Source organism: Mycteria americana, chromosome 6, assembly GCF_035582795.1.
Source record: "Mycteria americana isolate JAX WOST 10 ecotype Jacksonville Zoo and Gardens chromosome 6, USCA_MyAme_1.0, whole genome shotgun sequence".
In the NCBI taxonomy this organism is placed as follows: Eukaryota; Metazoa; Chordata; class Aves; order Ciconiiformes; family Ciconiidae; genus Mycteria; species Mycteria americana.
The window spans coordinates 66,954,549-66,976,961 of NC_134370.1; the positions used below are offsets into that span (position 1 = coordinate 66,954,549).

General features: G+C 41.9%; 1 protein-coding gene across 2 annotated transcripts in view; it reads right to left on the minus strand.

Annotated features, from left to right (window-relative positions):
- The window catches only part of ADAMTS17 (ADAM metallopeptidase with thrombospondin type 1 motif 17), a 201,911-nt gene that overhangs the window by 157,169 nt on the left and 22,329 nt on the right, over positions 1 to 22,413 (minus strand). For both annotated transcript variants that reach the window (XM_075506313.1, XM_075506312.1), the window contains exons 4-6: positions 18,284 to 18,456; positions 6,833 to 6,916; positions 6,089 to 6,246 (exon numbers count right to left, since the gene is read on the minus strand). In XM_075506313.1, coding sequence (XP_075362428.1) covers positions 6,089 to 6,246; positions 6,833 to 6,916; positions 18,284 to 18,456 — 415 coding nt within the window. The remainder of the gene's footprint in view (positions 1 to 6,088; positions 6,247 to 6,832; positions 6,917 to 18,283; positions 18,457 to 22,413) is intronic.

The window sequence follows — 22,413 nt, forward strand, 5'->3', positions numbered from 1 at the left end:
ACTATAGTTCAATTTAACAGACTGAAGATTTAGCATGTAAAAGAATACTGCCTCCCTCTATGATGTCAGACGTCTTCAGCAACTGGATTAAAATTGAACCTCTTATTTTCACAGGAGAGCTGTAACAAAAAGGAGCAGGCACCCTGTGATGCAATGGCACCATCAAAAGTGGGAGGAGGAGATATGTGGGCCACCGCCTGGAGACACAGAGCTGATCATGTATACCCAGAAATTCTCAGTTCTTCAGGTTTTTTCTTCTTCCACTGGAACAGAAAAGGACAAGAAAGAAGCAGAACTAAACAGAAAGACAGATGTTGGCAAGGAAGAAGAAAGAGAATTTCAGGATTTGCCAGGTAACAGCTAGGTGAATTGGCTTCAGCTAAACTTCTTACACTCAGATTTGCCATTTTATGATTTGAATCCAAGACAGAGAAGTTCAAGAGACTTCATTTGGTCTCTGTTACTCCCCCCACATCTCACCCAGTCTCCTCAGATCTCACCAAGGCAGGAAGATATACTACATATGCCACTGGCACCCACAAATCAACTAGGGATCCATGGAGCTGTATTAAACAGAAACAGAATAAAAAGCCTTGAAGCTGACCATCTAAGTGATGACACTTCATGCGAGAAGATTTTGTAAATGAGATTCCTCATGACAGAAAAACAAGTGTGGGAGGAAGAGTATTTTATAACTAAATTAACGGTTTGAATACATTTCAATAAGCACTTAGACCTAAACTTTAGGAGCTATCTTCACCAGACCTGCTTTGCAGTGCTATCCACTATGAAGAGGAGCTGGAGAAAAGTTCCTTAATCCAAGGAAAGCTGAGGAATCATAATCTCTATCATTATGGCTTTCCTCACCCTGTGGGGAGGCTAGTGAGAAAATCGTATTAGTACATTTGGAGTGTGTCAATTGAAATGCCTGAGTCCCCAGTGGGATTTTGAGTTTAAGAGTTTGGCAGGGGGAAGATTAAAAATACTTAGAGAAAGATAATACTTAGAGAATACTTAGAGAAAGATAAATACTTAGAAAAAGAAAATACTTAAGATAAAAATAGAGAAAGATTAAAAATACTTTTTTCTTGAAGTATGAAACTAGAGTTTATAGGAAAAGGGATTTAAGGCCCAGGATTGTGGCTGATGAACCCAAACCCTTCACACCAAATACCTTTGAAAGTCACAAATCAAGTTGTCAAGGGCTTGGAAGGAGAGAAACAACAGCTATTACCAGCTCTTGTTAAGTAGACATTGAAAACTAACCATGCTTCAATGCAGAAACAACCATCAAAGTGTTAAAAAAATCAGATAGGAACAAAACAAAATCAGAAGCTACGACCACACACCGGCCTCGGCTTTCATTTTTCACCGCAGCCTTACTGTGTCTCAACACCTTGGCATTCCAGCCTTTCCAAAGAAGACTAATGACAGTCTCCTGATGGAGCTGGCACAAACACGCCTGCTTGAGTTCCCAGAGCCAACTTGACGGAGGTTTATTTAAGGACTTATTATGTTACATAAACTGGTAAATCAAACAGATGCTTTTCTTGTGACAACAGATAGCTGAACTATTAGTAGATGGCAGGAGGCCATTGCTAGCAAAGCATCTCTCTTCAGGGGCTGGCCAGCTCTGCAAACAAAGCACAGCAATTTTGCTCCTTGCACTCTGTGTTCTACACGGAAAGGTGTCTGGCACTTTCAGGCAGCTCCCTGGAGAAATTACCACCATGCCATAAAATGAGGGGTCTCGTAAATGATCCAGCACAGCTTGCAGACTCTCCTACAGAGGCAGGACAATCCTTGTCTGTAAAGAGAGTGCTGTGATGCTGTCTGGTCAGGGAAGGACTTGAAACACGTCAGCAAGAAGAACTGAACATAGCTGCCCAATTCACTGCATGTAGGCCTGCAAGGATGGGCCTCCTCAGCCAGTCCTTTAAACTTGCAAACGCAAGTCCAAGAGACACCATCCTTGTATTCAAAGACCTTGTACCAAAATGTTGGGCTTTAAATCATCCAGACCTATTGTAAGCATTTTACCCCCAACCCTGTGGCCAAACAGAAAAGCATATCCAAACCTTTAGTCACAAATGAGCTTGGTATGTCTCAGTCTTCCTCCAAAGGCAAGCAGCCACCCCATCACAAAACCTATATACTGAAACTCCTACAGTCCTTTCCTGGCAATCAGAGGGAAGCCAAAAACTGAAAAGCCATTAAGAAAGAGCTATCTCACCTATGGATCAGTCACACCAGTGAGGTAAGATGGCCCCATCATAGCACTGAAACTGATCTGCTATTAAAAAGGTTTCAATCACAGGTCTCTCTCTGGGGCATTTTTGAGCTTGACTGCATCTATATTTTTGAAGTGAGAGCTTGACATGAATGATACTGATACTATACTGATACTCTGAGGATATAAAAAAGATATCTTAATATTCATTGCATGTGCAGATGTCTCTTATCACAGAGACATAGTTTTGTTAGCAGAATCTTTTATAGAGCAATGTTGGAATAAAACTCTTACTCCAGGAGCTGCAGTTCAAATCCAAGATCTCGCCTTATCACACTGAGTCTTGGATAATATATTGAAATCACACGCTGTAGCTGTGAAGCAAATTTACTCTTCACTTTTAGCCACTGACTGAATCAAGCAGGCCATGTGTTCTCATCTTCTAGGGACCTGTGAAATTCTCAGTCATTATCACTTGTGATACTGTGCAGAGTGTTTCCATTAGAAGACTTAAACAATTCTTCTAAAACAATGACAACAAGTCAGTTGTTTTGTTCAATAAAAATAGCCAGAGAAGAAGAGCTCGGAACTCCTCCTACAGTCACTCTTCCATCTGGCTCACATGAACTGGAAAAAAATACCTAACTGTGCTAAGCTAAATTCTGCAATTCAAGTCCTTCCTGTAAGAAAGAAGGACAGTAGTTGAACTGTGCATGAATAAGAAGTATTCTGTTTAATGGCCACTTCCCAGCATCCTTTGAATGACATCTTTTGACTAGTTTAACCCTGCAGCGTCATAAAGCTGAAGGACAGAGGAAACTGGTACAGTCAAAAACCTGCCAAAAAAACCTGCACATCCATGTATACATTTAGTAGCACTATGTGCCCAGTTTCCTTGATGCACATGGAATTGCTTCATTTGCCCATTTAATGGGAAGGCAAAGGGCTGGAGAAATGTGGAAGGGAGGAGCAGGCTGCAAATGGAATAACTACACCAGTATGTCAGGAAAAAACCCAAGTCTTTCCTTAATGACAGCTCTGAATTCTGTTCCTATCAGTGTTGTGTCATTCTTTGTTCTGCTATCACATCACCGATAGTCTAAGAAGTGACCCAAATGCCTACAGCCAGGAGGTGGGGAGAACATCAGAATGTCTGAAGATTTCCTAGGGAATGCAAAAGACAGAAGATCGAGAGGGGGAATGTGTTTCAAATGAGACATGCTTCTAAGATCACTAAGATACAGATTCTGCAGGCAGAAGTTATTCTGGTCAGCTGCCCATTAAAATATGAAGTACGTTATCAGTAGACGCCAGAGATCTGAATTTCTGCAAGTTCAAAAACAGAATTTGAACAAGAAAAGTCTGATGATTATAGAGACCACAACACCATACTCAGACCTTCAGGGCTCTAACAGATTATTCCCACTGTCTCATTTATTTACTGAACTGGGCAATGGTACATCTTATTTCACAGGCACAGTACGCCTCTTACCTGGAACTCAATCAGGTGGATACTATTAAAATCCCACAGGAGGGATATTTGCCACCTAGTTAATCTACTTCTGCATAAAAATAAGTATATGGGGAACATCAGTGAGAGGTGAAGTTTTGAAAGGCAAGTGTGCCTTGATGTTTCAAATGAACACAGCCAGATTGGAACCAGAGGGATTTCTTCAGAGGCTGACCCCAAAGAATCTGTTTCTAGTCCTAAAGCAGCTGCAGCTGCTGAAAATTCAGCTTCTGCTTCTTCTGGCACAATTGCTTGTGCTGGACATGCTGTTGCTCCCATATCCCCTACCACCGGTCCATCTGTACAGTCTGGGGAGGGTCCAGGGACACACACACACCCCCTTCCAAAGCCAAGAATAGAAAACTGATGCAGGAATCAGGCTGCTGGGCCAGAATTCTTCCAAGCAATGCAGCATCCTCTATGCGGCAGAAGCAGGATGGGTTAAGGATGACAAGACACAGCAAGAAGGAAGGAAAAATACTACAAGTACACACTACTGGCCTATCAAACAGAAAAAATGCTGCTCTTATGCACAGCCATGTGCTCCTTGGCCTGAACTTTCTCACAAAATCTGAATCTAGTTTCTAACCCCACTGAACCTTTACTTCTCCAGCTATTCTGACTGCAAAACCCTGCAAATCTATTGAACAATTCTTCCTACAAATTCTTTCTACAATTTTTCCTCAGATGCCTGAGTCCAACTCATTTAGCCTGACATTATGCATTCAATTTTATAAGCTGCAGAGAGACTGCACAGATGAAATGCTCTGTTCATTCCCTCTGCCCCGTGATTAGAGCACATCAGAAGAGATTCTGTATGCCTCACTTGTCATGCAGGACAACTGGATGCCCAGATGAGTTTAACAAAAATGTTAGTTATTTATTTAGGCCCTGATCCAATGAAGCACATGCTTAACTATAACCAGGATGTGCAGCCCATTGACTTCAAAGGAACTATTCACCCTGTCTAAAATGTTAAGTATCTGCTTAAGTGCTTGGTTGGACTACACTGAATACAGAGGAGAGAGAAGAATTTGGGGGAACAAGCACACATGTCTGTGAAGGTGCATTCTTAGGAACTTTGCCGGCCTCATGCCCTGCTCACCAGCTATTTTACTGAACACTCACCAAAATCGCATGGATAGTTTGCAATGTGACTATTAATGCAAGAGATTATTACCGTCAGAATGGCAGTTTATGCAAAAACATGTATTTCTACTTACAGTGTTGGCAGAGAAAAAAAGGTGAAAGCGGTGAGTAATGTTGAACTGCAGTACAGACATTTCCTGCCTCAAACTGGGGAAGAAGGGGGTAGGAAGTAGTGTTTTTCTAGCACATACAGCATCCATTTTACACTATATTTTTGTGCTCACTTTAATTATTCAGAGATCATTTCTGTAACAATGCATTCTTCATTTACATCTTAAAGTATGCAATCAACTTAGAAGACCATGGATTTGCTACTCAGAATTTATGGTGACCATGAGGAACATGGGACTTGCATTGTATTGTAAGGTTGAGATCATGTAGTGCAGTTAGAAGAAAAAAGACTACAGGTTAATAGGGACAACACCCTTTTTGCTTACTTTATCTGGGCCATACCCTGATGTGTTTGATACATCAATAGGTACAGAGCTGTGGGCTGCAAGGAATTTTGCTCAAGTATTCATACACAGATTATTTCATGACTGAAATAAATGCAGCAGTTTTCAAACATACAAACAGATAAAGAATGACACCCCTCCTCTATCTCAGCTGTGAGAGGTGTTAAAGTGGTTATTTCCTAGGGCAAAGAGAGAGAAAATTAATTTAGTTTATGGTATTCATCCCTCACTTTCTTTAGGAGATAACTCCCTCACCACCTCCCCACTACCGACACACTGTCTGTTCCGCAGGTACCAACTGTCTCTCCTCTCGGACTGTTCAGTTGATTCATACCTAATTACACACAGAGCACTTGTTCTCAGCTGTGTTCTCAACTCCACAGCTTCTTTCTTCTAGGAAGAACAGCTCATGCTCCAAAACCTCACCTATTTTTTTCCACTTATACCAGCTGGTGTAAGAAAAAAGTATCATCTGTGCTACAGCCATGTCTTGCCTGTATCCTGACTACGACAACGCTCTGGTTCAGGAGGAGAGATGCTTTTGCACAGCCTTGTTAAGTATACACAGAAACAAGACAAATCACTTTCATCTGAGTCATCTGAGCCATTCAAACAGCACGTAGGTAGCAAATGTATCATCATCAACAGATCTTTTTCTTGGATTACTGCTAGACCAGATAACCCCATCGTTGACTATGGGCCATTGTTGGTTGAAGTAAACTGATAAATGAGACCTCACTATACCTGGTTACAAAAACAGCAGCATCCACAGGAGGAGTGTCATCCCTCGCGCCAGGAACCTGGTTGTTACCAAGGTATTTTGCCCCACCATATTCTTCATTTTGCCATTGGCAAAAGCTCTCCAGAGACCTCTCTCCATGATGCCCGATAGACAGCTTCGCCTTTGGGAAAAAAAAGGGATACAAAAGAAGAAATATCAGTCACAGTCTTTACATAAAGCATTAGACCTCCGATGAAATATCAGAAGCTCAAAGATATAGATGTGATTGAATGAAAAATGCAAAACTAGCTTCATCTAAGCAGGTGAACTAGGGACTTTGGAATGCATGCTGACTTCTGTCATTTGATCTACAGAACAAACTCCATCAGCTGGCAGCAGTCATAAGCTTCTAATACAGCATTACATTCAAAAGTCTCCTAAGTCTGGAAGTTATTTATTCGATACCAGAGCCATATAATTTTTAATCTTTGTAACAGTTAACTCCTGAGCCTGGTTCACAGCTATAAGTGGACAAAGATTTACCAGGAAGGATAAATAAAAGGACTAGCTCCTTTCACTCCCACAGCCCCCTATACTTCCCACCTTTAATACTGCCCGGTGTAGTGTGGCAGGCACTACTTACAATTTGTGATCATGTGGCTGGACATGCCCCACTTCTCCCCCCACCCCAGTGCAAGGAGCCTGCTCTGCCTGTGAGACTACCACAGTAAATTATAGCAGCGGGGTAAAAATGAGTTAGAACTCACAGGACGGTTGCGTAGCAGGACTAGTTTGGTCACTCGAATGCTGACTTTAATTCCAAGACTTTGATGTTGAAACATGTTGTACACCTGTTAAAATGCAAAGAAAATATCCACATTATATCAGTAACAATACCAAGACCTAGTAATAGTTGAAGGAACTAATTGTGACTAAAGTGACATTTGTCATTCAGAAAACTGACCCAAAACAAACCCAAATGGGTTATGCTACTACAGTCAATAAAATAAAGAATTTTTAAGAGCTACCATGTTACCACTCTAACAGTTCCACATACTACAGCGTCGCTAAAATGCTTGCAAAAACCACAGTAGGTTTGCTCCTACTGTACTGCATTTGGCTTCACCACTTGACCAATTTGTCACAGAGTAATCTGAGCAAGATTCAGCATTCAAGGACAAAACACATTAAAAAAAAACAAAACAAAAATACACAAGCTAGTTGTAGAAAGAAAAATACTTTTAATTGGAATAAACGAGAGAAAAAGGGTTGCTGAGCAACAAAGGAAAGGAGAGAAATATTCCAAAGGAACTCTAAACATCAACCAAAGTCTCAGGAACATGGACATACATTATGAAGCATCCAACTAATATAGATCTTCAGCATTTAAATATCAGAGATATCTGAATGCAAGAGGAAATAATGGTGTGTTTTAGACTTCAGGAAATAGAATGGAAAAGCAATTTCCCTCTGTTATTTTCATATCTTATATAACAGAATAGTAATAAGGCAGCATATAATGACACAAGGCTCAGGAAATACAAAAATAGCACCGGAAACTACCTTACTACTTTCTCCAGATTTTGCATTCCAGCTCAGATACTTCATGTCATTTTTATAGGTTAGAACATGAGATCTTAACTGATGCCAGAATTTTATTCCACCCATTTCTCCATGTACAAATGCTTTAACTAGACTATATCAAAAAAGGTGAGGGAGGGGTTTATTTTAAAAAGGTTTAAAATACCCCATAATAACCTTTGGATGAATACTGTGTTCCCTATTCAGTCAAAAAAATAAAATCAAGACCACTGAAGACAGACTCTCGACTAACGGGAGGCAGGATTTGGCCTCAGGTAAGCTATATTCCTTACTCACATCTCGTTTGCCTAGAAATGCCACACAGGCTCAGCTAACTTCCTACAACAAACCCAAGACGTGAACATGTTTCGGATATTATGTTTTCAATGCTTGGTATTTTTCCTATTTGTGCAAATATTCAGGAATGTGTTCAGTGTAAGAGTGTTCTTAAGCTCTTTAGTGTTTGGGGTTGGATTTAAGCACACACATAAATGTTTCCTACAATTTAAGCACATATTGCAAGACAGACCCTACTCAGTATTTGACCCACTGACCTTCACTACGAGCACAATAAGCCACTTATCTTCCCTGCGGCTGGTATACAAATGCGTAACAAGTGCTGGTACTATTTACTTAGCTGGGGGATATGTTGGTAGAGTAGCTAAGGCCTCTCACTACAGACCTGGGGGGATAAACTTGACACTTGAAGAGAAGGGCTCTGACAGTTGACCTATGTGTAAATGGAGACCTGGACATTCAGCTGAGAGGGTCAATGGGGCATCATGCTGATCAAGTCAACCTCTCATGTACCACTACCGAGGCTAGCAAACATTTGCATGTGATGGATGCCTTTGATTTGCCCAGCTCACTGCTAGCTCTGACCACCCCATAAAGTTTCTAGTCATAAAATGAGAGTACAGCAAACAGACTCTTATCATTAAGCACCATCACGGTGCTTGCCTTTCCATGAGAGCAGACAAGCTGCCTGCCTCCAGACCCAGCACAGAGAGATCCAAACACCACTGACTTCAAAAGGTAGTTTTCACTGGCAAAATTTGCATAGCAAGAACCAGCTGCTGGAGAGTTTAGCATGTCATTTTGAAGGCTGTCAGCCCCTCTTCCTTCTCCCTTGTGCTCTCCATCCTCAGAATAACTTTGACTGCATTTGTATTTGCATCCATCAGTGATCTCAGAAGAGCCCATCCTAGCTAGCAGCAGCAACAATTGGATACTAAACCAAAAAGACACTAGGTGTGCAAAAGAGGCTTTACTTTGATTGTTTATTCAAGCTTTGTTTGCTTATTCTCTTAAAAGGAGCCCAAAGAAGCTCCAGATTGATGGTAGTTTGTGTTGTCTAGTAGGAACAATAACCTTTCCCTCTGCTAAATAAGCCTGACTGGTACAAGTGGCTGTTCTACTTCAGCATAACTAAAGCATTCAAACACAACCCACCTACAGACAGACCCCTTCTCATCAGAGATCTGCTCCAGCTAGCTCTGCTTCCATCCCCTACTCTGAATGCATCAGAGGCTGAACCAGACTTTTCAGTCCATGACTGGATTAAAAGGGAGATGCTTGTTTCAATGCAGTCAGACTGGTTCCTTTGCACTGCTATCAGTACTTTAATGTGTGTACAGGTAAACACACTGTAACTTGCCTGATACCACAGTGCTGGCCTACCAGACTCTGATAATGACAGGATGCTGATTATCGCTGCAGCACAAATCCAGGTGTATTAGCAAGAAGTGTTTCTCCTGATGTTTTGGGATAGACAGTGTGCTGAATTTTGAAGATGTGGTGCCAACAAAAGTGGCAGTGCATATTCTGGCCATGCTTACGCGTTGTTTAACTACAGGGATGAATCTCTAAGTAGGTGATTTACTACTGGCAAAAGGCAAGAAAGTATGATAGCTAACAATACCCACGTGTTGGAGTAATTAATTTCTGAGAAGAATTCTTAAAAATTCATTAAGAGATGACAAAGAGTTGGATAAAGAGTAATCCTTTGGGGTTTTTTGTTTCATACAACTCTGCACTGTTTCTCAGGATTTAAAGTGTGATCATAATAAACTCAGCTGAAGAAGACATTATCACTGTGATTTAAGATGGTCCAGTTCCAGAGCTGCAGGACACTGTCAAAATATCACATTTACAATTTCCAGTCTTCCTTCATGAACAAAGTTGAAGAGTGGGGACACATCTCCAGCTTCATCTGCCTTCACTGATTCTTCTCTTTCTTTTCCAGTTAGCAAAAAGCCCCCTGTAAAGTTTTATACAGAAAGGCCTACATAGATTTAGCTGGGAACTGTTCACACTCCACCCACAAATAAACTTGTCTTTCAAAATGAGCTAAGATCTGCAGGCAAATTAGCAAGAAAACTGACCTAAAAGTGTGCCTGCAAATTGGTCTGCACAAGCAAACATCACCACGCAAACAGCTCTTATTCATTAACCGAGTGAGTACAGCATGTATATGCTCTATCACTATACTGAGAGGACCTTCTCAATTAAAACAGAGTGCAAGACAGTTCTGCACAAGTGATTTGCCCTTGTATTTAGCCCAGACATAGGACTGTGAAATGGAGACACAGAGTTTGAGACTGAGAAGCAACCAGCCATGTGCCACTTGAGCTTCTCTGACTAGATGCCTGCCAGACCCCACCCAGCCACGCTCTCACAACCCCTCCTCAACAGGACAGAAGGACAAAATAAGATGGAAAAGCTCGTGGGCTGAGATAGAGAGGGAGATTACTTATCAATTACCGTCATAAGCAAAACACATTTGACTTGGGGAAAATTTAATTTTTTGCCAATTAAAATAATTTGTATATAGAGAAACAAAGACAAGTTAAAACAACCCTTTCCCCTCACCTCATCCCACCACTTTTTCCTAGGCTCAACTTCACTCCTCCATTCCTGACTCCTCTACCTCCTTCCCCCTTACACCAAACCACACCGGGGGATGGGGAATGGGGGTTGCGATCAGTCCATAAGAGCTCCTCTCTGCTGCTCCTTCCTCCTCACACTTTTCCCCTGCTGCAGCATGGGTCCTCTGCATAGGCTGCAGTTCCTGTCAGGAGAACCTGCTCCAGTGCAGGCTCCTCTCCACAGGCCACAGTATTCTTCAGGGAATACCCACCTGCCCCACCATGGCCTCTCCACAGGCTGCAGGGCGACCTCTGCTCCAGCACCCGGAGCACCCTCCTCCTCCTGCTCTGACCTGGGTGCTCACACGGGTTTTTCCTCACACTTTTTTCCTCACTGCCTGTGCAGCCTTTTGCCCTTTCTTGAATATGTTTTCACAGAGGCGCCAACAGCTTTCCTGATGGGCTCCACTGTGTCCTGTTGTGGGGCCACTGCAGAGCCAGCTGGAACCAGCTGTGTCCGGCACGGGGCAGCCCCGGGCCTCTCCTCAGAGAGGCCCCTGCAGCCCCCCACTGCCAGCACCTTGCCAGCTGCACCCAATACACTATCCTTTCAAATGAAAGCCCAAACTGTCTCAAATCACAGTCTTTAAGGCTAGAAGGAACCCCAGTGAGAAGATAACTAGACCTTAATGACTTGATGAAAAAATATGAGACTGAGTTCAGCATAGGTTATTCAGAGCCACTTTGACAGCACACAGCCAGTGTTAAACCAGACTGTGCAAGGCAGGTTGTGCCCAAAGGAAGCATTATCACAGAATCCAGGTGTCTTTAAAATAAAAGAATTCAAATCCATAGATCTTTCCTGTTAGGAATCAGATTCCATCATGGCAGTGACCACCTTCTGCCCTTCTCACCCAGCCTACAAGGAAACCATCACCCACAGACTTGGCATGTCAAAGCTATTCAGACACCATGTCCAACTGGCTATCATCGGCACATGAGCTAACAGTGCCAAGTGAGGTTGCTGAGATAATTGGTACCAGGGGAGGAGAAATGGGATTTCCTAGTGCAGATGTTCTCAAGATTTCCTGCTGCACGGACAACATGCATTAATAGAGAGACTGACTCACAGACACCTCCCTTCCAGCTCGCAATACCATGGGTCACCCTCCCTCAAGCCTGCAATTGCATCACACCCTTGAGGCTGCTGTGACCACTTCCAACAGGGGAAAAGTAAAAATATTTGGGGTACTTTAGAACCTTTTAATAAAATAAGGCAAGGAACACAAGCGTCAGCTGCATGAAACCCACTAACACACTGCTGTGGAACAAAATGCAAAGGTTTTAGGACATCACCACACTGTCAGAAAGCAGCTTGGCTGGAAGAACAATGGAGGTTCTTGGTCACTAGGCTGAAGGGAAGGGATGTGAAAAATTGTCAATGTGGCTGAAGTGTGGTCATGATCACTGGTTGCCATGTTGCAGGTGAACTTCTATGCGGTATTGACTTGTATTCTGTGAGGAGTCATCAAAAGTAGAGAGAGTGAGCTTTGGAAACAGAAAGAGGTATGGTAGAGTCATACAAAACAGGCAGAAAAATGGAAGGGGAACTGCTGAAGAAGAAGAAAAAGAATAAAGCCTGTCTCTGGCATCTCCTTCCTTCATCTGCATTTCCCTGACAGAGCTTTACTGCACAGAATGCCCTAGAGAAAACAGAAAAGCTTGAAGCCTGAAACATCATCCTCCTCCTCTGTTTGCATTCCTCCTGCCTTTCTTTCTCCTTATAGCTTTGATATGGAAGGGACAGAATAAATGCAGCTTTGGCATGAGCTGTCCAGGCCTGCCCCAGCATGCAGAAAGCACAACCTAGACATGAGGAATCGGGCTAAGAGAGGAACTAAACTACATCAGTTTAATTTTTTTTAATTTTAAAGAGCTTCCTCTGCAGGTGGACGGTGGGAGGGAGACGTGTGTGTTTCAGATGTTTTGGAGTTCAGAACAGCAACCCTGAGGGTAAATTGACTTTTTTCTTTTTCTTCCCTAAGCATTGCGCTCAAGCAAGAGCCTCCCCATTGCCTTGGCTGCTGGACGACGTTTGGACAGCAGAAGCATTAGTCAGGTTACTGAGGTTGTCTTTCACTTGTTTTGAAAAGTGCTATAGGATTTCTAACACCCACCTGAAGCCAAGCTTTCAAATTACCCTATTAAACATTATGAAAAATAACATATTCATGGCTTTTTATAAGATACAGTTGACATAACTCTTTCTCCTGGGGCTGCTGGAGCGAAAAGAGAAATCTGTAGACAGTGATCAAATACATATATCCTTTCCCCTTATGTCCCTGTTCCCATCATGAAAATTCCAGATCATGGTAAGGGAGCCGATTACCAGTGGCAGCTCTGGAGCCTTTATGTGCCAGCCCCCAAGAGCACAGAGATATAAATCCATCAATGCATGCACGATAAAAAATGGTTTTATCTGCTTCTTTAAGATAGAAAAAACTCTCACAGGGGAAATCCAAAATGAAAAGTGATCTGCAGAGTGTAAAATAAGGCTTCAGAGAGTAAACCAGTATTATTCCTAAAGAACAACATAAAAATTTTCCCTCTTAATGACATCCAAAAGATCACTAACTTCAAGTTACTGCTTGCTGCTGCAAAGAGGTTCCACACTAATCGCATGGCTTAGCAACAGCTGCAGCAAAACTAACACATACTACAGTAACTTATCCCTGCATGCTGTATTCTCTCAGAAAAAGGCAAGCTCAAAACCAAGCCACAGTTGTAATTTATTCCAAAACCCAAAAAAATGCACTTAGGGGAGAAAAAAAAATCCACACCTCTTTTTTTAGGTTTTCAAACCCATAGAAAGCAGCTTTTAAATTACTGTGTTGTGGTCTTGGAAATTCAGACATCTCTGTCCCTAAATGCTCAGAGGGTCAGTCTGAGTGGGACTTAGTTTGCAAAGTAAGCTATGCACAATTGCAAGGAGCCAAGATTCACAACTTGCTGTTCAGGTACTAGCTGAAACCAGTCACTCCTCATCATTAAAAGCACTATGGCCATGGACAGAACTTTCCAAAGGGTCTCATACCTCATTTATCATATGCTTCAGAATCATTTGAATCAGAGTTTTCTCCAGGAAGCTGAAAGCATAAGTCATGAAGACCAGCCACAGTAGAGGCCAGTGCGGTCTGCCTGTCTACGAGGACAGAGAATCTCCTTTTTGTCTTGCTGGGCATTTCTCTCAGATGAAGAGAAAACAGAAGGGGAAACAAAAGCATAAAACTCCTGCAAGAAAGCAGTGCATGCCTTATGCTTCAGAACCTGCTCCTGAACCAAGCCCAAAATGGCAGCTGTTGTAAGCAGATATACAGAAATGCAAGGGAGAGGAAAAGAGAAAGCCAATGCACTGGTCTTCTAGTTGCTGACTGAGAAACCTGAAATTCAGTTTAGATGAAGCCATGAAGTGTCACAAGAGCAACACAGGATTTCATAAGAAACAGAACATCCATCCAAACAGCCTCCACATGGGTGAAATGCAATGAGAAATTATAGTTGCTAGATGCAGACTAACAGAATGGGTGAGCAAAATAAGCATGTTTTACTACAAAGGCACTTTGGTCTGGAATTTAGAGGAAGTTCTAAACACTGGCGGCTACTGAAGAAGGGCATGACGGGAGAGGCACTCAAGCCAAAGGATGCAAAGGGGAGACGAGAACTGAAATACAAACACTGCAAGACCGTGCAAAAGCTCAATAAAAAGGGAGTTTAACTTAGAAAAATAAATCAGCACCTATATTTAAGTAGCAGGTTTTGCATTTCTATAATTCTGCTGATATCTCTCCCTGTCCATGCCCTCACATCCAGCACGCCCATAAACTCACTGCCTCGCTAAGGCTGCAGATGTACATGGTGGCATTTGACAACTTCTTTATCAGCTTATTTTTTTTAACATTATCACAAAGCCATCAGGAATCACCCATTAGGAAAATCATGCTGAATCAAATACCTTGCCAGAAAACAAGAAAAGATTTCATTTTAGAGGTGGTGACTTAAAAAAAGTCAACTCAAAGCCCTGCAGCCATGCTTGTTCCTACTCATACATTACAGAGTACCTCAGAGGGAAATTCTTCCATGATCTTGGAAAAATCCGTCTTACAATTTCAGATATTAGTTTAGTAAATGGAAGAGTTTGCACCTCTACAATGACATTCAGAAAAAACAAGTACCTTTAACGTGAATCTATTCTCTGTTCAGGGGGATGGTCAGAACTGCAGAATATCATTAAAAACACAGCATTTGCTATATGAAGTACTACCTGTTATTTCTGGGTTGCAAAAGGGGTTTGCTGCGTTCCTTAGCTGTTATTCTAGAGGAGGGTGGTGGGTTTTTTTCCCCTAAGATTCTCATTTACCAAGGGAGCAATAAAACACTATTTTGTAATGCTGACTTTTTTCCCTTTAGAAATTCTTGTAACATAAATAGATATTAAATACTTTAAGGCAGATCACTTTATTTAAAATGTCTATAAATATAAAATGCATTAATAAGACCTCTTAATGCTTGTTTTGTGGTTTGACAGTAAACGTAATGGCTTACAGAGAGGAGTTAAGTTAATATACCCCTGACCAGTAATGTTCTATTTGCTTAAATGCAAGCATCCAAGCCAAAATTAACATTCTGGTTTCTTTTAGAGGCAGCCCGCCATCCTGCAGTGTAGCTGAATAAGCACTGCCTAACATCATGGGGCAAACCCTGTCCCCCAACTAACAGTCACAGAAGGCTGACAGAAGTCGAATCGAGGCAGGCAGGAAACAACGACCCCAAGCAGCCAGGAGGCCTTCATTTGCGTGGTTACGTACAGCACAACTGATCCTGCACCAGAGAAGGACGTAACAGATGTTGCCCTAAGGAGTTAGGGTTGTGCTATTCCTCGTACCACAGTTTTACAGATGAGAAACTACCACACAAAGATTCACTATGGCTGGTTCAGGCACTACCCAAAGAGTGTAGCTAACCTAAACCTAGGCCTACCTAAACCACATGACTATCCTATCTCTCTTCCTGAAATATATTTTCTCAATTGTTCTTCAGCCTCTTTTGCTGGGATGAAGATCAGCTTTAATTATAGCAAATGGAATGTTAAAATCCCCTTTGATTTCACCTTGTTTTATAGCCTCAGAACAAAGGATTTATGCAATGATGACATCTATGTGTTTGCCTATTATTATTCCTCAGTATCTTCTGATCTTTCCAGCCACTCACAACCAATTTCCTCAGAGAGGTAGAGGCCTGAAAGATATTACATTCCTACAAGTGTGGGAAGGTAGGTGGCCAGACAAAGGAGAGGCACTCTGTCAGTGCTCCTCTGAAGGCTGAAAAGCTGAAACACAAATCAAATCCTATCAGACATCAGAAAAACCACATGGGTGAGCCCCTAGGAGCAATGACTTAACAGTGGGAAGCATTTCAGCTGGACTTTGCACCTTAGGAGATGTCAGATAAATGCGTTCCTCAGCCAAGACTCCTCTTCCATGTGCACTCTCTAGTGTCTAATAAAGGGGTGAGCTCACACTGCAGCATCAGAACCTAGCTTAAAAGTCCATCAGCCAAATCCATTGGAAAATAAGCTTCAATATTTTTTTAGTAAATGGGTTGAGAGAACCCAACTCATCTATCAGCACCTCTCCACACATATATATTCACACCTGACCAGCTGATGTTACTGAGATGTTCTGCAGTACTCCTCAGCCTGGACAGACAACAATATTCATGGCCATCTTCTGTTTAGGACTTGGTCTATCAGTGTACTCAACCCTAACAATCTTCACAGGCTGATAAAGCTACACAACATAGAGATGCACTAGTGGCTACACTGAAATAATTGACCTTTTGGCACTTGGATCATCAAGACAGATGATTAGACACATGTTTTAAAAGCTCTCACAGCCATAATGCCCTGTCCCAGCCTCAGCAGAACACTGTGGGACACAATGGCGGATTTTTATTATCTCACTGATGAATCAGATTTTAGAAGGACCCCTGGGCTGCCACCACAAACAAAAAGCATCCATCACCCCTCTCAAGGTCCCAAGCATCTGACATAAGGAAGGAACTCAGCCTTGACACATATGTTACATCTGAATATCATTTCTGTTAGTTCAAAAAGTGACTTGAGAAGCAGGTTTGTTCAGAGCTGAATGTGACTTATGTTCTGCCTGCTCACTGCAAAGCTGGTATGTGAATTTGAAGGTGGAGGACCATGGCTTTGAGAAGAATAAGGCTCTTGTGCCCCCAGCAAACACACCCTTAAATGCAAGAAAGCCAGTAAGTAGACCCTGAAGTGATGGTGGCATAAATGGATTTGTTGCAAGAAGACATTTCCTGCAAACCCATCCAAATAAATGTAGAGACACAATGAAGCCCTATTAAGTGACTATTGTCACAGCATGCTAGAAGGCAAAATAAAAGGTAGAGGAAGGGACACAGAAAAGCAGCTTGTTAATGGAAAAGACTAGTTAAACAAACTCCCTGCTTAATCAGCAAAGCATTTCACTACAGGAGGGCTCCCTCACACCAGTGCTTGATAAAAGAATACAAGACCTCTTAAAAAGCTGTTGTCCCATAGCCAGATTATGCACTGAGCATCCATCACTTAGCTCTTCACTGGGAAGCATGACCAGTCAATTACTATTAAGAACTGCTATTTTTTTGCAAGCCAATTTGCTGCGCATGAGCAGCAGTCAGGAGAATGAACTGTTCCTGGATGTTACAATAGCATGGGCAGAGGAATATAAGCTTCCTCCAAGACTTCCTTGTGCAAATGCGTCTGGAAGGACCCCTGCCGTCTCTGAGCAGAGTCTTCAGTGTCCACATCCCATTTAGCCATTATCTCTTTATTGGCACTGCCAACAAGTGACTGAGTGAGAACTCATGGTGAGAGGCTTTGTGTTCCCTTATCAACTGAGACGGAAGGCTTAACTACTAGGATGGCTAACAAATTAACACCCATGCTTCATATGAGCTTGCAATTTCAAAAGCTTCTCCTCACTCCTGGCAGTTTCTCTGCAGAATTTCTAGAATGCTTCTAAAGCCCAACTCCATCATTCAGAGGTATGATAAGTGCCACTTCATGTAACACAAGAGGTCCTTGGGTAAAGAGAATGGGATCAGCTGGCAGTTTGGTGATGTTTGCCCTGTTTTCTACAGCAAGGGAGGCAGCCATTTTCATTATGTAAAAATCAGAGACAAAAAGTGTTTCTAACTGGCTTAAAGCCAGGTTTTCTGCTGGAAATCAATATGACTGCTGTCTTCAATAATACTTTGACTGCCCACTATGCCAATGACCCACAGAGAAATATCTCTTATGAAACAGATGTGCCATGGAAATCTTTAGGAACCCAAGAAGCATCATGTCAGACAAAGACTATCTATCTACTTTGGGATACTCTCTTCCAAGGTAAACCATAGCAGTACAAAAAACATGGTAGAAAACACCACTCCTGAACAATTACGGAATATTTCCTAACTGAAAACTTGCAATTTCAGTTTCAAAAAAGTTTTTTATTGTGATGTCCTTAGGCAAATACAGGGAATCACACAGATGGTGGAGAAGAGGCACACAACACAAGAAAACCAAAACCTTTCCTCATACCTCAAGGTCAAAACAGTTACCTATTTCAGCCATCAAGGAAGCCAGCTTTAAGCTACCCTGGATATGATCTGTTTAGTCTTGCTGCTTCTTTTGAGAGTAAAGTGCCTACTTACCATATTCATAACTGTGAGGATGAATCTTTGGGCAGCCTCTGCACCATGGTATTGGACCATATCAGCATCTGCCACCACTAGAGTTTCTACTGTGTACTCGTTGGTAAGTCGAATGGCGTTTCTTCTCTCCCTCCAGTCACTGGTTGATTTCATCTTCTTTTGTCTCTTCTTTTCTAAAAGTCAAAATACTTATTAAGGCTAGCAGATCACAACAAAACATTTATACTCTTTTCAACAAACATTCTTGTGCACATTCAGATTGCAATGACCTTTCATTAAAGTGTTCCTTGCCAATTAAAAGCAGCAACCAAGAGGTTCCATTGCAAGTACATCTGTACCTCTGTGTGCAGATTCGTATGAGACCACCAGATCACATGCAAATAGGAAAGAGGATGGGAAAAGAGAAGTCCAGAAAAGCAGAAGATTAACTGTAATTCAAACCAATAAGTCATGCTCTTGCAAAAATTTCAGAAATTGGAGATCTTGCTTGTGAAAGGAGTAACATTCCACCATAATGGAATAAGTGCTAATTAAGGAAAAATCTGTTGAAGAAAACTTTAGGATAGGAGACGGTGCTTTGGGATGCAATGTACACTCTAGACTCTGCAGGTTCTCCTTAGCCAGGGAAGTTGTAAGATATTCCTGAAGTCAATATTTCCATCAGTTGCATTTTTACTTGCTACCAGCATTACTAGAGCAACGTAACAGAACACAAGATAGAGTCTCAAAAATTTTAAATTAAGTCAGATTGTTTTGGAACATGCATTACTGGCTGACTGCAGAAGTCTCTGGATGAAACCCAGAAGTGCAGAAGGTCAGGATAGATAAGACCTTCTCAAGCTTTCTTTGCTCATTTATTGCTATTGGCATGAGCGCCAGCACCAGCAGCTGTGGTCACCGGCCACCTACGTGCAGAGCTCACATGCCTCTTTATTGTGATATGTGTACCAAAAGCAGGGGACTCCCTAGACCAGCTGATGCTTAATGAACTTAAGTTAGAAGAACCTGCGAAAAGGACCCATTCTAAGGACTAGGAAGTGAAGCAGTGGTCAGCTACCATTAACACAAAAATTAAAACACAGAAGTTAAACCTCCCTTCCTCCAAACTACGGGACTAACGTATTAGTAATTTGTCCTCTTCTAAACTGAAAGGTGGAATGTGTTTCACAGCTTAAAGGCAGATGTGCAAAGCAGCTGAAGCATGAACAAAGGAGAAATTAAGTTCAGATCTTAAATTGAATCTACCCACTTCATTGCAGTCACAAAATATGTATTCATGTTTTCAATTGTAAAATGAAAGAAAAGCAAATGAAGTAATTAAAACAAATTTATTTTGCAATAAGAAACAAACTGCCAAGATTCACTGAAATCACATGTGCTTACTGCTCAGCCTGCAATATACTATGGATAAGATACTGGCATTGGTATTAACGCTGATTTCTTCCAATGAAAAAGGGAGCAGAATGCACAACAGATCCTGATCAGCATAAACACAACATTCAATGCAAAAGTGACACAGGATAAACCATAATGGATGATCAGACAGATGCCTCTTATGTGACACTACACATGCTGCTCATTTCCCAGAGCAGGGAATCACTTTTTAATTTCTGTAGATTTAACTTGAGACCCTCTCTTAGCAAAGCACCATTCTGCAGCAGGCAGATCTGAGTTAGTGTTCACTGATCCTGTTTTTCCACAGCCTGTTTACCAGCTCACTTAACATAATTCAGCTTGAATTTCCCTTCTTTCCCAGGCTGGTAAATGCACTCACATCCAGATCATTTTCCCTGACTGACCCTCTTGTATTCAGGGTGATAAACTCCATCAGCTGTAAGCCCCCCAAAGCCCACCTGAAATGGACTCCCTGCCTTCTGCTCATTCATATATTTTCTGTCTTGTCAATATGCACATTTGCACATGTCCATCCCATATCCCTATTCTGAGTTGTCTAGCAGTCATCCAGTATAGCTCTGCACACGCTTTTCTGCCCAAGGCATGAACTGTCAACACTTGGTACATATTTTAAACTGAGAAAACAACCATGAAATTTGATTTGAATCTTTTTTAACAGAGTTTGGAAATATCCCCCTGGGTCTAAAAAGACAGACAGGAGCCATGGATAAGCAAAAAATGAAAACTTGGGGTGCTCATAAATAATGGAAGCTCCATGCCAGCAGCAAAGATGAAAATAACCAAGTTTTGAGGGTTGTTTTCACATGGACTGCAGGACAGCTACAGAAAAGTGCACAATCATGACAAAGCTGCCACAGAGCAGGGATCTGTATGTTTCTAAGTGCTTTAAAAAGGCAGTAAGATAAAATGGAGTGACTATACCTTAAAGAAGGAAAGATGAATGCACCTTTGATTTGCCAACTATGAAATGGAGATGACTTCACCAAACTTCTGTGAACAAGCTCCCATGTTTGTTTGTTTGTTTATTCATTCTATTCCATTCATCCACCCACCCCTCCCTCTGCATAGCCACGCATCTTTAGCTGGAGTACTTTCCAGGTTATCATTTAAATACCAGGGGAGAAATCAGGGAAAAAGGAAGAGAAGGCAAATTATTCCAGTAAGAACACTGGCTTTTTGGGTCTTGCTGCTAGCAATCAGAACCTTCCTGGAAGTAACAGCACTTCCCCATCAAATTCTTATTTTGGTAATTCCCTAATAAATTAGAAGTCTTCAGCTGGTATAAATCTCCTACCTATAGGGAAGTTGCTTTTATGGTGGGCTAGGCCTAAACTCAAATCAGTCTGGGCCTGGCATTGAATGAGCTGTTGAAAAAGGCTTAAGTGGAAGAAAATAAATTCAAAGTACTCTGGGTTTTCACTTCAAAAAAATCTCCTTTTCAGTGGAAAAGAAGCCACTTGTATGAGAGGAGGAACTTGCTGTGCTAGACCATAGCTTGCACTCCAGGGAGAAGAGGTCATGCCATGGTCATTTGCCATAGGATTGCCCAGCATGGTCCCTCCTCCAGAAGCAGATGAAGGAATTGGCGAGGCTTTGCTGATTCCACTTGGCACCTCTTTGCAGAGGGCAGCTGTACAAAACTCTGAAAGGTGTGATTTCTGGAGAGCAGCAGCGTAAAGGGACTCCTGGCAAATTGCTGGGTAGTCTTGGTTCACACAAAGCCTCTGGCCCCCATTCCTCCATGAGTTTTACTTGAAGCTGTGGATTGGCTGCTTTCCACTGGGTGGTAGGGATTAGAGGTTGTGTGTGGAAAACTACCACCCCACAGGCTTGCCTAGAAACACAGCCAAAGTGACCTAACTTAGAGAATCTGGGCTCTTACTCTCATCCTCTCCCTCACATTCTCCAAGTGTAAGCTTACTGAGCACTTCAAGCAGGCAACATGTAATGGACTCAAGGGAGCCTACAAAGGTGGTCACCGATGATACACTACAGAAGAGGTAAGGCAAAGCACCACAAACTATTTTAACAGAGATGTCGTGTGTCATGTCCCCCCCTCCTTTTTTTTTTTTAAGTTTGTAGCTCCTCTATAGGGTAGCTTTTCTTTATTCTTTTTATCCTTGCAGAGGGCTACTTTCAGAGTGGTCTCTATTTGCATCTTCCTGCGTACCACACATGCAAACAATTTTCCAGCATAATCAAGCACATGGAGAAAACAGAATTATCATTTGCATGGATGAACCATCACAAACAGAACAAAAGAAATACACACATCCCATATCACAGACATTTGATGAAGAAGAGAAAAAGATCCAAAACCAATAGTAAAAATCCTCATTAAACGCATCTGCAACTCATACCTGAGGTGAGTCAGCTTTATGGAGGTATCAAAAAACCCCCCATCTCTAGAGCCTCACTTCAGAAACAAGCCAGCACAGAGAAGTCTCACTCCTGCCCTGTGTGATTTATGGACTATGGGCAGAGAATCCCTTCATGAGTACATGAAACCCCAAACTAAAATAAACATCAGCCATTAAAACAAGGATTAAATGCTTGGTGGATTCTTTATTTGAACAAACTGATGTTACAAATTTTGTGGTGCAGATGTTAAGTGTTAGTGTGAAGGCATGAGAGGCCATAAAACATGGGCAGGAGCCTGTCAGAGGAGTTTACATTGCGGGGAGCATACATAACCAAATGGCACACTATTTTAG